The following is a 16,228-nucleotide window of genomic DNA, read 5'->3' as shown; positions in this document are numbered from 1 at the left end:
GAAATGCATTGTCCAGGTGGATGAAGTTACATATTTGGGTCTCAGGGTGGATGCTGAAGGTTTCCATCCTTTGGAGGATAAAGTTAAAGCCATTAAAGAAGCACCCAAGCCTAAAAACGTATGAGTTAAAATCACTCCTTGGAATGAAGAATTATTTTGGCAGATTCTTACAAAATGTGTCTACAATCTTCACCCCACTTCGAACAGAGAACACTACAGCACAAACAGGCCCTTTGGCCCTTCACCAGCTTTTGAAGCAGCAGTGATGGAGATGGGAAAAGGAACAACAAGTAAAGCAGGCCCTGCAGTTGTTGGCACTGCTTGTACACTTTGATTCAACAAAGCCATTGATAGTTACCTGTGATACCATATGGAGTGCAAGTTTTGTCGATTGTTAGAAAAACCCATTGGGTTCTTCAGGGAAGGAAATCTGCAGTCCTCAACTGGTCTGGGCTACATGTGACTCCACAGCCACAGTTATGTGACTTAACTCTCAACTGCCCTCCAAGGGCAACTAGGGATGGGCAATAAATGCTGTAAGAAGTCTCACAACACCTGGTTAAAGTCCAACAAGTTTATTTGATAGTAAACTCACTAGCTTTTGGGGTTTGCCCCTTCGTCAGGTGAGTGGAGAGTTCTGATCACAAACAGAGCATATAAAGGCACACACAGTTTACAGAATACTGATTAGAATGCGAGTCTTTACAGCTTATCAATTCTTAAAGGTGCAGACAATGTGAGTGGAAATAGCATTAAGTATAGGTATGCCCTGTTTGTGAATAGAATTCCCACTCACCTGACAAAGGGGCAGCGAAAGCTATTGGGCTTTGCTACCAAATAAACCTGCTGGACTTTAAACCTGGTGTTGTGAGACTCCTTACTGTGTTTACCCCAGTCCAATGCCAGAACTCAGCTTGTTCAAAAATTTTGGTTTTTGGTTTTGAAGATGTTCTGTGTATCCTTGGTATTAAACTTACACGCTGCTTACTTCTTGCGTGGCTATTCTAACAATACAGAATGGAAGTTACAAATTCAAAATAAGGTCCCAAAAATGTTATGGGAAAAAAACCTTAGCTGGAATTTATAGAAAAATTATAAATGCAAGCATTAAGAATTCTACTTATGGCAACATTTTAATTGCAAACAGCTGACATATCTTCTCTCCCTGGTTTACGAAACTTTGCTGCTACTATTATTTAGAGTAAATATAAATACATATAAATTGCATAAAGCTTTAATCTTCTAATTTATTAACCACCTATATTGTGACGATAGTATGTTACAAGATTCTTACTCTTTATAAAGTGTCATTTCAAATGGACATGTAGGCATGCAGCTCTAAAGCATCAGGTAAGCAGCTCTGCAAGAGTGTAAATCCTCCAATGACAGCTTATATACAAAAAGATCAGAATATTGATGTAACATCTATCGCGTATTCACTTAAACAGAAAAACAAAAGTAATTAAATTTGGGAGACACAATGAAAAAGAAACCTGAGATTTTATGATTGCACAATACATTGCACAATATTATCATCCCACCTAATATTCCAATTTCTAAATCAATAGACAGAACCATAGTGCCCTCTATTGCATAAAACTAAAAATATTCTTTCGGTGAAGTAAGATAGAATGGTGTGCGATAACTGACTCATTTTTAAGGTTTCCTATTAACTTTATAAACTGAATGGAAAATAAGAGTCATAACTGAATAAGCCAAACTATGATATTCTGAAATTATACTGGCTACAGTTAGACAATTTTACCAAAAATTTTATGAACACAATAGTGAAAATGTATGATGTAACTACTACAAGAGTTAACAATATTTACCTTCTAAAACAAACGTTGAGCTTAAGATTCTGTAACATAATTGAGAACATAGCTCATCGGATAAAATATGCTCATTAAACCATAATAATGAAAACAATTTTTAAAGAGAATATTGGATTATGTTGATGATTAGGAACAGGTAATATATTAAATTTTCATTATTCATCATGATCGGGGCATTGATTTATTTACGGTGACTAAGTTCAGTTTTTATTGTATGGTATTTTTAGATTTTTGCTGATGTTTTGAGATCAAATCTTGCAATTTGTTGTGCTTCGCTCATCATAACCATGCATTCATTTATGCTGTGGAGACAATGATGTTAAAATATTATTTGTGTCATAATCCTGGAAAGACAGATTGATAAAATTTCTAAGAACTTTTCAAAACCCTAATAAAAGTTCATCAAAATCAATTTAACATTAATAATACCTACAACCAGAATTAGAAATTCTCGTGGTCAAAAGCCCAGAGATTATAAATGCACGATTATTCGGTCTGGAAATAAGATGATGCTGCATATTTTTATTGTTTTAGAACCAAAGATTTACTTCAGAGTATTAACGTACTGGCCTTCAGTGGTAAAAATAATACAATATTATAGAATGAGCCCACAATTTTACTCCTAACACGTACACCGAAATTCTGGACCAACATAGCTGCCAAAATGAATTCTCTTTAATTTTCTTGGTGGTGTTGCATAAATCTAACTCCAGACAGTACTATATGATATCAATGCATTATTTTAAAGAGCAGGTTTGAAATTAAACCCAACTGCAAAAATGTGCATCATTTTTATGCCAGATTAAATATTTAAGATTCCTAATCTTTTTACTTCAAATCAAAATTATTTATTATATACTTTTTATTCAGGTAAAAAACTAATTCCTGTTAATGTCGCCATAAGAAACATTGAGTGAAATTTCATCACAAAAGATTTGTTTTTATTCTACAGAATTGTAATCGACAAAGAAAATATTTCTCCATCTGACATAAAACTGCTTGCTCTTCTCACCCAGTGCTGCTGCAGAGGAGTCAGATGGCACATCTTTGAGAGAAACATAATGGATGCTGTTGCTTGGCAACTGCTGACGGCCTTGATTCAGAGCCTGTGTTGCACAACAACCTGTTGCTGAACTCTGTGTCATCTTGTCAGAATGTGTTGGAGGTGCACTAACGGGATGGATGTTGCCTGTTGTGAATGCTGAAGTCAACATTCGTGACTAAAAGACAAACATAAGAATAACTTATTATGATCAATGTATAATAATATAGCATAACTAACTTTTTATTAAGCACTGCAAGTGAATGTGACGCAAAGTTCAAGAAATTACATATGTGTATAATCTCAGTTTAAGACAGGTCAAGTAATATTCATACAATCGTAACAATCCTGGATACGTCCATGTAGATTGTGAATAGTACAGCAATTAACAATTTTCATTTCCAAAGAGAAGACTGGGACTAGCGATCCACTTGATAAACATTCATTGTACAGACTGAAAAGAAAATCAATAAATAGAAAATCAAAACTACTCTTATTGCTACTACATAGAGTCACTTGAAAAATGTTGCATCGAAATCAATAACATCCTGACAGATTTGTGGTGAATGGCTCAAGGTAAGTCAAGCAATATGCATGTTATAAAATAGGAATTTCAACATATGGGACCACTGATTTATATTAGTGTGACCAAAGAAATTAAATACTATCTGAAATGTGCATTTTATGCCATAAGTGCTTAAAAATTTACAATTGCATGCAGATGCTATCAGCTTTGACTGTAAATTCCTATATTCACATTCAGGATGGAAAGTGCCTAAGTAAATGTAGCACAATTATCAAAGGCAATTAGGAGCCTACAATGCTGGCTTGCAAATCCCATCATAAGAAATAAAAAACCTCCTTGAGGTTCTGTAGTGTGATTAGGTTACATGACTATTTTCATTTTGAATATGGGCATAGAAGAATCAAATAAAGACACTAAAATAACAATAGAACTATGACTTGAAATAGCAATCAAATTATATCTGCATGTCCCAGTCAAATCACCTCCCACTCTATATATTCCACAGAAGTCCATTTTGATCACAACATTCTAGCTCCTCCAGATTTGCTCTTGGTAGAGCATCAGCTATTATTTTGTCAGTTCCCGCTTGCTACATGAACGATTTTCAAACTGTATGGCTGCAGCATTAAACTCGAACAAAATGGTCACATGTTCTTGGTATGAAACTTTGCTAAAAAGATTAAAGGATTATGGTCCATATAAATAGCAGTCTTTGTCGAGTTGCTGGATACTTGATTTGATTTATGATTGTCACATGTATTAGCATATAATGAAAAGTATTGTTTCTTGCATGCTATACAAAGAAAACTGTACATTAAAGAAGGGAATGCAGATTGTAGTGTTACAGTCATAACGAGGAAGTTGAGAAAGATCAACTTAATATAAGGTAGATCCATTCAAAGGTCTGATGGCAGCAGGGAACAGACTGTCCTCGAGTCGGTTGGTACTTGACCTCAGACTTTTGTATCTTTTTCCTGACAGAATAAGGTGGAAGAGAGTATGTCTGGGGTGCATGGGATCTTTGATTATGCTGACTGCTTTTCAGAGGCAGTGGGAAGTGTAGACAGTGTCAATGGATAGGAGGCTGGTTTGTGAGATGGACTGGGCTTCATTCACAACCCTTTGTAATTTCTTGCAGTCTTGGATAGCGCAAGAGCCATATCAAGCTATGATACAACCGGGAAGAATGTTTTCTATGGTGCATCTGTAAAAGTTGGTGAGAGTGATAGCAGACATGCTGAGTTTCCTTCGCCCCTGAGAAAGTAGCGATATGTAGACTTTGAAATGTGATAGAGCCAACAACAAACTCAAAAGTCTCTTTTTCTGCAGTTAGATATTGCCGCAAGCAAGAATTTAATTTCTTGAGAAAAGTAACTGACTTACTAGCTGTTCGATCCCTACCCTATCACCCCCTCTTGTCATAATACTGCACCAACACTTACATTGCAGACATCAACAACCAGTTTAATTAGTTTCACATAATTTGGTGCTGTTCAAATTGATCTGGTAGCCAATACAGCCTTCAAGTTGTTAAAGGTACTTTGACACTCCTGTGTCCATTCAAACTTCTTTCCTCGCTTTAATAAGTTTGTCAGAGGAGACACGACAGTGCTGCAATTCAGGACAAATCTCCAATAGAATCCACTTTCGCACATATACCATAGAATTTCTAGTCTTGTCTTTGGCATTGGAAAGTCCAAGATAGCCCTTATTTTTGTTTCTCTCAGCACTACTTGGCCATGTCTCACAGTGTGGCCCAAATAAGTCACATTTGCTTTGGCAAATTCATGACAAAATTGGATCTCTGTAACTGATCAAACAATTGGTTCTAGTGTTGTAAATGTTCCTCCCAGATTTGGCTGAACACAACCAAATCATCAACACAACACACTGCATAATCCTTCAATGGTCTTGTTGGTTAATCCTTGAAAGGTTGCTGGTGTATTCTTCATTCCAAACAGCATGACTTTACATTGAAGAAGTCCATCCGGGATGACAAAAGCTGATATCTCTTGCACTCTATTTGTCAATTTAACTTGTCAATATCCCTTCAATAAATCAATTTTTGTAACAAACCTTGCTTGTCTAATTTTCTCAAAACAGTCTTTTAGTCACAGAATCGAATATAAATCCATTTTTGTCATCACATTGACTTTGCGATAATCTGTACACACCGTTGTGACCCAGCTAGTTTCAGTACCATTACAATAGGTGAGATCTAGTTACTGTGACTCAGTTTAATATTATTTTCCAACATTAACTTGACTTCTTCCCTCACTTGGGCTAACTTCTCTGGATAGAGTCTACAAGGAATGTTGCCTTATGGGTGATGCATCTCTCACAATAACATGATGTACCGATAAAGACAAGCTCTCTGGTCTATTATACAAATTGATTTATGAGTTTGAAATTACTTTCATCTTGACAGTTTTCTGGACAATTTCAGAACATTTTCGAAACTGATTACTGGAGAATCAACTGTGTCACCACTTCTGTTCCTCAAACGGACTAGTGTACACATCCTCAAACGGACTAGTGTACACATTCACAGCTGTACTTGACAGGACCTTAACATTAAGGTACAAGCATATTTTGACCACTTCAAATCTTTCAACTCCGTCCTCTGAAAATTTAGACACTAAAGTGCAGTGGAATTGGCATGATCCTCTTTATTCTAAGCTTTTCTCTAGCCAAGGCAAGTTGTGTGATTTATTTCTTTTCAATAACATGACTGACTTTTTTTGCTGTTTGAACTGGGGTTAAATATGTATTATGTTTTTGGAGAAAACAGAGATCCAGAGACAAACAGGACTTAAACAAACAGAACAAAATTCCCGAATAACTGACAGCCCTGAAGACCTTCCATTTATTTTCTCGTTTTGAAGCTCAAGCTTTACAATTTCCACTTCAAACATTTTCATTTCTTTTGCTCTTTTTCCTTTCTTTACAGTTCAAGACTTTTTCAATTTTCTTCCTCTTTTTCCGCCAATTCAAGTATTTTCATCTCCTTCTTCCCCGTCACAAGCTGCTCCAATTGCAACTGAATATTTGCGCCCTCTAGCTATGACGCACCAATTTCAGCTGTATCTTCTTAAGTAATTACCCAGTGTTTAGAATTAAGAGCATTTCAACCTTACAAAATTCTGCTTTTATTTCTACTGACAATTTAAGTGCTAACTCTCCCAGTAAATTTAAGTCAAGGATCTCACATAATCTATGGTTATTTCTTTCATTCTCATTAAAGTTTAGCAACAGTCAAAGCCATTTTGAATTCCACCTGTGTGATATTTTTCACAGCAAACTGTATTCCTATGCCCAATACCTCCCTGTATTTGTTTCTATAAGGATTCACAGATCCTTAAAAGTCAAGGATTTTTAACTCAGCAAGATTGTTTTCATCCCAGAGTGAAACCTGACTTAGTAGATTCTGATTTTTTTTTTGTTAAGAAATCATGGAGGTCAGTTACTGAACACCTAAGAATCTGCCAATATATTGTTAACACAAAGAATAAACTGTTTATTTAACAAGAAAAAATGAACTATATTATACTAGACAGAAAGGTTGGAAAGATTTCCAGAAAATGATTCAAACTTTCACTACTCCTTTTATCCCAGCAACCCTTACAGACACAAAATGCCAGTGAAGATTTACTGTCTCAACACCAAAGTTTCTAACTTGCTTTAGCTTAGTTTCGAAGAGTTTTGTTCCAGATGACTTCTGAGCAACAACCAAATGCTTTTCTTCAGCTGGTATCTCTCCCTGAGACACCCAAAAACTGCAATCTAAACTCACTATCACTTCAACTTCAGAGTAAATACATGAGTTTCCTAAACTCAGTTCCCAGCAGGCTTGCAAGGTTTTTTATTAGAGAAATTCAATCTTACAGACCACCCCTTCCACATTTCCCTGTCTCTTAGCATACCTCTGGACACCTGTTGCCAGATGTTTTTAGCTTTTGAATTTTTAACTTCACTAAACTGCTAACTCCTTGGTGAACCTTCTTCACTTCAATTGTTATAAAAAAACTTATTAAAAATGTATGTATACAAATATAGCCCCAGACTTCTGACACCCAGCTCGCAAAAGCATATAAGTGAAACTAAAGCCAGGTTTCACCTGTCTTAACAGCCAAATACAAAAATGTAAATTAAATGTAAAGCTATATATGGTTCCTAACATTTCAAACAAAAACATTTTAAACGTACAAGAGCTAAACAAAACAAATGCCACTAACTGAACACTATTTCATAAACACATATACTATGAACCTGAAAATCACAACAGCACATTCCTGGTACTACTTTTATTTCCACCCAAGAACTCCCCAATACTTACAAGATCTTGAGAGTTCCTTCACTTCTTCTTGGACCAAATCAAAGTATGCCACATCTTTCAGGAAACAACTTGATTCTTCTCACTCTCACACTATTCTCTGAAGGATGAGACTTCTTGGATCCTTCCATTACCATCCAACTAGGCAAACCCTCCAAACTCTCCTTCAACAGCTCATGATCGTGAACTACCCCACTAGAGCATGGGCCTCACTGCATTCTTGTTTAGTGGCTAAAAGTAGTGGGAGATTAGAAGATTGGGAAAGGTTTAAAAATCAACAAAGAATGACTAAGAAGTTGATAAAGAAAGAAAGGACAGACTATGAAGCTAAACTAGCACTAAATATAAAAAAGGACAGTAAGAGTTTTACAAATATATAAAGAGGAGGAGGCTGGCTAGAGTGAATGTTGGACCCTTAGAGGATGAGAGGGGGGATTTAGTGGTGGGAGATGAGGAAATGGCTGAAGCCTTAAATAAGTTTTTTGCCTCGGTCTTCACGGAGGAGGATGCGAATAGTTTGCCGGATATTAAAGATAGAAGGATGGTAGGAGTTGAGGGCCTGAATGCGATTACTGTCACTAGAGAGGTAGTGCTTGATAGACTAATGGGACTGATGGTGGACAAGTCCCCAGGACTGGATGGAATGCATCCCAGGGTTCTGAAGGAAATGGCAGAAGTGATAGTGGATGCCTTAGTGATTATTTACCAAAATTCACTGGATTCCGGGGAAGTGCCAGAAGAATGGAAAACGGCTAATGTTATACCGCTGTTTAAAAAAGGTAGCAGAAAAAGGCAGGGAATTATAGGCTGGTTAGTTTAACGTCTGTAGTTGGAAAAATGCTTGAATCCGTCATCAAAGAAGAAATAGCAAGGCACCTAGAAAGGAATGGTTTGATAGAGCAGACGCAGCACGGATTCGTTAAGGGGAATTCATGTTTGACGAATTTATTGGATTTCTATGAGGACGTGACTAGTGCGGTAGACAGAGGAGAACCGGTGGATTTGGTGTTTCTAGATTTTCAAAAGGTGTTTGATAAGGTGCCTCACAAAAGGTTGCTACAGAAGGTTAGGGTGCACAGAGTTGGGGGTAAGGTGTTAGCGTGGATAGAGGATTGGTTGTCTAATAGGAGGCAGAGAGTTAGTATCAATGGGTGCTATTCTGATTGGCGGTTGGTGACTAGTGGAGTGCCACAGGGATCGGTGCTGGGGCCTCAGCTATTTACCATTTATATAGATGATCTGGAGGAGGGGGCTGAGTGTAGGGTGACGAAATTTGCTGATGACACGAAGATGAGTGGAAAAGCAAATTGCGCGGAGGGTGTGGAAAGTCTGCAGAGGGATCTGGATAGGCTGAGCGAGTGGGCAAGGACCTGGCAGATGGAGTACAATGTTAGCAAGTGTGAGGTTATCCACTTTGGCAGAAATAATAGTAGAAGGGATTATTATTTAAAGGGCAAAAAACTGCAGCATGCTATGGTGCAGAAGGACCTGGGGGTCCTTGTGCATGAGTCGCAAAAACCCAGTCTGCAGGTGCAGCAGGTGATCAAGAAGGCGAATGGTATGCTGGCCTTTATAGCGAGGGGGATAGAATAGAAAAGCAGGAAGGTCTTGCTGCAACTGTACAGAGTACTGGTGAGGCCGCAGCTGAAGTACTGTGTGCAGTTTTGGTCGCCGCACTTGCGCAACGATATTTTGGTCTTGGAGGGAGTGCAGAGGAGGTTCACTAGGCTGATACCGGAGGTGACGGGGTTGGACTATGAAGACAGACTAAATAGACTGGGTCTGTACTCGTTGGAGTTTAGAAGGATGAGGGGGGATCTTATAGAGACATATAAGATAATGAAGGGGATAGATAGGGTAGAGGTAGAGAGATTCTTCCCACTTAGAAAGGATAGCAGGACGAGAGGGCACAGCCTCAAGATAAGGGAGGGGGCAGTTTAGATCAGAGTTGAGGAGGAACTTCTTCACTCAAAGGGTGGTGAATCTCTGGAATTCTCTGCCCGTTGAAGTGGTGGAGGCTACCTCGCTAAAAATATTTAAGTCACGGGTAGATAGGTTTTTAACAGACAAGGGAATTAAGGGTTATGGGGAGAAAGCAGGAAAGTGGAACTGATCCACTTCAGATCAGCCATGATCTTATTGAATAGTGGGGCAGGCTCGAAGGGCTAGATGGCCTACTCCTGCTCCTATTTCTTACGTTCTTATGACAACAAATCAGAAATGCCCTTGATTTTGGACAGCCCTCTGTTATTGGTTCCAGCATTTTCTCTCTCTGTCTTTCTCAAAGCTATTCCCAAGCTGATTTGTTTCTGTGAAAAAAATCACCCAGGCATAAACTCAAAACCAAACAAAATACTCCTGGCAATCTTTCTCCACAGCAATGTGACACATCTGGGATGCCCAAGATAGAGATTTAAACTAACTATCCTCAATTTCCAAAGCTCTCCTTTGTTCCATGAATCCATATTGTTAGGGATCAGATCAGAAGCTCCAAGCATATTATGAAGTTTGTCTAGACCTCAGCTTTTACTTTTGACTTTGGTATTAGGATGAACATAAGTTGTTTTGCTCCAGCGTTGTTCAACTGACCCACCAGGAAGCTTTTATCAAAATAGACTTTACTTAAGAATACAGTTAGAATATAACCAAAATGACTTAGCATAACTTTTACCAATTAAAATCCTTAAACATAACAAAATATAATTCTCAACAGCTATCCATCTCTCTTGATCCAATTTAGCAATCTCCCCACAGACATAATTCCCTTCCTCTGAACCAGTTAACACCAAAAGCAGATGTGCTTACATGGATGCTAGATTTCCAGCCTTTTAGCACCTCAGGGCAGAGATCCAGGCAGACACCTGTCTTCTGACTCTCATACAGCAGACTCTCAGAGAAAGAGTTTTATTTCCTGACAGATTGCAGTCTCTAATTTCAGAGAGAAATAAAGAGGCACAGCTCTCCCACAACTCCAAGCAGCATCTAAGCTTGAGTTCTCTGTGTCGGCCTAGCTCCACCCAGTCATCTGATATTGCTGTCAATTAACCCAATCAAGTTCTACTTTGCAAAACCCCAGGGGAAGTCACAAAAATCAGCAGAACAGCATTAGTTTATTGTAGCAAATATGCTGCTGCTGTAACAAGAGAGTATGCTGGTTACAGACCCAGCGATACTGGTAAGAACAGACCATTAAAACAGAAATATGACGAAAATACATTTCTTAAAGGCACAGTATCGTCACCATATGAATAATTTAAGCCCTTTATTGAGTCAACTGTAGACATCGTGTCTCTACCAAGAAGCTCAGAGAGATGACCCATTGTTGAAGGTTTTCCTACTCAAAACTCTGACTTTATTAAGTAAAGATTGATTTGCAATTACTTGAGGTTTGTTTACAAACTTCTCAAACCAGGTGTTTCCACTTATACTTAAATATTTATGGTTCCAAACTAAAAATTGTGAACATCTATTTTTTTCATATGATGCACATATCCTGTCCATATTCTCAAGTTGCAACTTACAAGTCTTATAATTTAAAATCAGCATTTATAATGACAAATACTTATATCATATTTCTTAATGGCAAAAATTGTATGTCAATATTATGGCTTTGAACTTTGATTAGCACATTACACAAGGGTTTCTGAAAGAATGAGAGAAAATTTTCAAAGGTTATGAATAAATTATGTAGGGAAAGGGACAAATAACTGCAGATGCTGTTTAAATGTTACAAATTATGTAGGAATATCCTCCAGAAGCAGGAAAAGCAGATGGGAAAACAATCTAAATGAGGAAACTAGGGAGGCAGATGAGCAAATATTAACTGAGAGAGAGGAGGGGGAAATAAATAAATGACTCAGGTCCTTATACCACCAGGCAATAGACCGTGTACACCATCATACACTTATATCAAAGGAAGAACTTGTATTTATGTAACAAGAACAACTTAAATTTACAAAGTGCCTTCAGTGTAATGAAGCATCTCAAGGCACTTCAGAGATGCATTGTATAACAAAGTATGACACCGGGCAACCGAAGGAGGCATTAGGTCAGATGTCCAAAAGCTTGGGCAAAAGAGTAGATTTTAAGGAGCGTCTTAAAGGAGGAATATGGAGAAGCTTAAGGATAGTATTTCAGAGCTTGGGGCCTAAGCAGCTGAAGGTCAATGGATGTTGCAATTAAAACTGGCAGTCAACAAGAGACCAGAAGTGCACTTACCTTGGAGAGTTGAGACACCTGGAAGAGATTACAGAGATGGGAAGAGGGGAGGCCATGGAGGGATTTGAAAACAAAGATGAGGATTTTAAAATCAACTCATTGCTTAACTGGGAGCCAATGTAGGTCAATCAGTAGGATTTGCTGCAAGTGAAGACAGGGCAGCAAAGTTTTGGATGACCTCAAGTTTAAAGAGGTAGAATGTGGGAAATGAGCCAGGAGTGTTTTGGAATAGTCAAGTCTATAGGTAACTAAGGCAGAAGAGTTGAGACAGGGGTGAAGTCAGTCAATATTAGAAACAGTCTCAGTGATGGCATGAAAACGAAATCAGAAGCTCATCTTGGGATCAATTGTGAGATGAAGATTGCGACAGACTGGCTTAATCTCAGACTGTTGCCAGGGAGATGAATGAAGTCAGTTGCTAGGGAAGAGAATTTGAAGCAGAGATTGAAAACAATGGCTTTATTCTTCATAATGTTTCATTGTAGAAAATTACCCTTCATCTAGTACCATATGTCAGATAAACAGCCCAATAATTTACCAACAATGGAGGAGTCAAGAGAGGTGGTGGTGAGGTAGAGCAAATCCTACTGATTGACATACATTGGCTCCCAGTTAAGCAATGAGTTGATTTTAAAATTCTCATCTTTGTTTTCAAATCCCTCCATGGCCTCCCCTCTTCCCATCTCTGTAATCTCTTCCAAGTCTCACAACTCTCCAAGGTAAGTGCACTTCTCGTCTCTTATTGACTGCCAGTTTTAATTGTAACATCCATTGACGTTCAGTTGCTTACTCCCTCAAAACTGCAGTACTGTATCAGTCTGCACTGATTGTTTGTTCAAGCCTGCAATACAGTGTACCCCAGACAACGTTCTGCTTGTTGCAGAATATTAAGCATGTGGATTGTCAAAAATCAATTAATTTAGATGTTATGTCTATCATGTTTGGAAACTGCCAAATGAAAGAAATACTTTTTTTGGATAAACTATTAATGTATACTGTAGGAATACCTGAAGCTCCAATTGCTGTTCCTGAAGTTTCTCCAAATGACATAGTCGTTGATGCAAGAGCACATTTAACTGCTTCTCCAGTTCTCTGACTCTTCCTTGCTGTTCTTTGGGTCCTGGATCCTGAGCCCGAGCTTTCACTTGCTGTTCTACAATCTGTTTCATCTGTTGATCCATTTCCTGGAGTTTAGTCCCCAACTCAGCCACAGTAGAAAGCTTAGTTTCAAGGTCACTCTGGGCCTAAAGTTAACAAGTTACAAATAATTTGAAAGCTATAAATGCTAGTTTAACATTTATTATAGGGAACAGCAAACACAATTACATCCATTTCTCAAATGTGCGCTCATCACACCCACCAAGTAATTTGAATTGCCATTTGATTATATTTTTATTTTACCAATATAATTTTTTAAATAATTCTTAGGATGTATACATCAAGATTCTTATTTATTATCCCAGCCCTAATTACATTGAGACAGTGCAGGTTGGCACCATTCTTAAACCACGGTAGTCAACGTGGTACAACCCAATTTGAAGCTCAAGCCTAAAATCTTGGGATTAAAAGTTGCATGCTTGAGTAACTGAGCTTGATTTGCTATAGTTTAGTACCCATAATAGATTAAAAATCTTACAAATTCTATAGGCATCCTGTCAACTTTCTCAATTAGATAGAGTTCTGTATTGAAATTTATAATGGGAATTGCTAAGTGCATGAAGAAAATAGTGGCGTAGTGGTAATCCAGAGGCTCAGGCTAATTCTCTGGGGGACACGGATTTAAATCCCACCACAGTAGTTGATGGAATTTAAATTCACTGAATAAACCTGGAATTGAAAGGTAGTCTTGGTAATGGTATTAAAAATAGAAAATGTTAAATAAACTCAGCGGGACTGGGAGCACAAATGGGGAGAGACACAGTTAGTGTTTCGAGTCTCGGTAATAGTAACTGTGAACTCACTTTAAATGTGAATTCATTATTAACTGTCAAAAACCCATCTTGTTCATTAATGTCCTTTCAGGAAGGAAATCTATCCTGACCTGGTCTGATCTACATGGAACTTCAGACTGACAGAAATGTATTTGACTCTTAACTGTCCTCTGAAATTAGCCTAGTTAAAGACAATTAGGATGGGCAACAAATGTTAGTCTTGCCAGTATTGCCCACAACCAATAAAATAATAAAATACATTCTCTTCTTTTCAGAGAAGTGGAAATACAAACGAACAAGTTTACACAGCACTTCCAAATACTAGGGACATAGAAAAACAATGACTGTCTCTCTTTCAAAAGAGATTGAATTACATCTGCATGCCCTGATAAATTATTCCCCTGCCTCTGCCCCTGCTTCACGTTGAGACTAATTTAATGGTCTGCCTGTATGACATGGTAGATCAATCTGTATTTAATAATTTACTGACCTCTCTAAAATAAATAATTTTTCCTCTCCTTGAAACCCTTCAACTCCTCTCAACTTGTCATATTATAACTGAGTGAAGAGGGAGGTAATCAACTTGCGCATCCTTGCCTTGATACTCTTTGATTCATAGACTTGAAGATGCACATGAGTGACCGAGACAATTCTCTGTTCTCAGTGAATTCACTCTTGCAAATCCAGCCAATATTTGGAATTTTTTGCAGATGGAAACCATAATTATGAATTCAGAATCTACCATTCCAGGGCATAACATGTTCACGTGACATTAGGCACTGCAATTGCCTTAATTACCAGTGCTTTTCAAAAAGTCCATGAATATTTGAAGATTAAATATAATTCACAGATAAATGTGTACCAAAAAAGTAATCCTTTCTCTTTTCTCTACCACCAACTGGCTCCTTAATCTGCAGTTCCCCAGGCCCCTCCACCAATAAAAGGAACTCATTGACTTCATTGTCAATGTATTCTAGATTCCTTCTTTCACTTCATCCACCAAGCCAAGTTTCTACTAAGAATTCCCATAAACCGAGTCCGCAATTTCCTCTCCGATATTTCTTCATGCCGATTCCAGGTAAATCTTGTTCAAGAAATGAATCTCTTGCTTTCTTATTCTCGTTAAACTGTTAACCATCCAAACTCCCTTCCTAGCCTCCATGCTGACTGATGTTGTAAACTGTTTGCCTTTCTTCCTCCCTTTCAAAGCTGCAGTGATCTCTTCATTCCCATTTCAAAAAATCTAACATGGAAGTCTCGTTCCTTCTAAATTAAGATCCTCTCTGTCCTCTCAGGTGAACATATAAGTTCTCGTGGCACTAGTTCAAAGCAGAGCAGGGGAGGTATCCCCCATATCCTAGCCAATGTTTATCCATTAGTCAATACCACAAAAACAAATTATTGCTATGTCACTGCCAGGCTTTTACTTAACAACAGTGACAAAGCTTCCAAAAGTAATTAATTAACATAAAGCACTTTGGGATGGCCGGTAGTGATAAAACATGCCATATCAATGCAAATTTGTCTTTCTTTTCACATGTACACACTCAACACCCAACTCTACCTCATCACCAAACTGTCTAATGATTGCTTGCCTCAACATACAGTTCTTGCTGACATGAAATTCTGAACAATGAGTATTTGGAAGCTTCCTAGCAATCTTTCTTTTGCCACTGTCTCAACATCCTTTTTGATCCTAAACTGAATTTTTGATCGCATAATTTATTATAAGAACAACAATGTCCTGATTGGAGACAGTAATGCTTCATAAAACAGAAAGAGAGAGAGAGCTGCAGTAGAGCACGGTCATGATTGCAGAAAGCAGCAGGGGATCAGCAGCATGCTCAAGTTTGAGAGAAAAGAATCACAAGGAAGGCACAAGTTGACTGGCTAGTGAATATTATAGCCTTGTTTCCCTTTGGCACTGTATTAAATTTATGGTGTAACTATTTAAACTCCATTACATAACCACAGATAATCAAGTGATGTTTCTAAACCTAATTAGTTAGAAGTTAATAAAACGACAGGGCAGGTGATGTGCTGCAACTATAGCATGGAGGAAGTGGTGGACATCTGCATGATCAACAGCAATCATGCCTGCAGAAAGAGTCTGCAGCTTGAGGAATCTTGACTTAGAATTGATGAGTTGGAGTCTGAACTTAGGACACTGCAATGCCTCAGAGGGGGAAAATTACTTGGGTACTTTGTTCCTAAAGGCAGTCACACCCCTTAGGCTAGGTATTTCAAATTTGGTACGTGGTCAAGGGCAGGCTGGTGTGACTGTCACTGAGGCAGATGTGGGTATACAGGAGGTAGCATTGGAAAAGCTTCAGTCTCTGTAAT

General features: G+C 38.1%; 1 protein-coding gene across 2 annotated transcripts in view; it reads right to left on the bottom strand.

Moving 5' to 3' along the window:
* The window catches only part of kiaa0586 (KIAA0586 ortholog), a 541,997-nt gene that overhangs the window by 465,122 nt on the left and 60,647 nt on the right, over nt 1-16,228 (bottom strand). For both annotated transcript variants that reach the window (XM_080202790.1, XM_080202791.1), the window contains exons 6-7: nt 12,962-13,198; nt 2,848-3,055 (exon numbers count right to left, since the gene is read on the bottom strand). In XM_080202790.1, coding sequence (XP_080058916.1) covers nt 2,848-3,055; nt 12,962-13,198 — 445 coding nt within the window. The remainder of the gene's footprint in view (nt 1-2,847; nt 3,056-12,961; nt 13,199-16,228) is intronic.

Source organism: Carcharhinus amblyrhynchos, chromosome 14, assembly GCF_965287045.1.
Source record: "Carcharhinus amblyrhynchos chromosome 14, sCarAmb.v2.hapA, whole genome shotgun sequence".
In the NCBI taxonomy this organism is placed as follows: domain Eukaryota; kingdom Metazoa; phylum Chordata; class Chondrichthyes; order Carcharhiniformes; family Carcharhinidae; genus Carcharhinus; species Carcharhinus amblyrhynchos.
The sequence above is the reverse complement of the archived record's forward strand: the minus strand, read 5'-3'. Positions and strand labels throughout refer to the sequence as shown.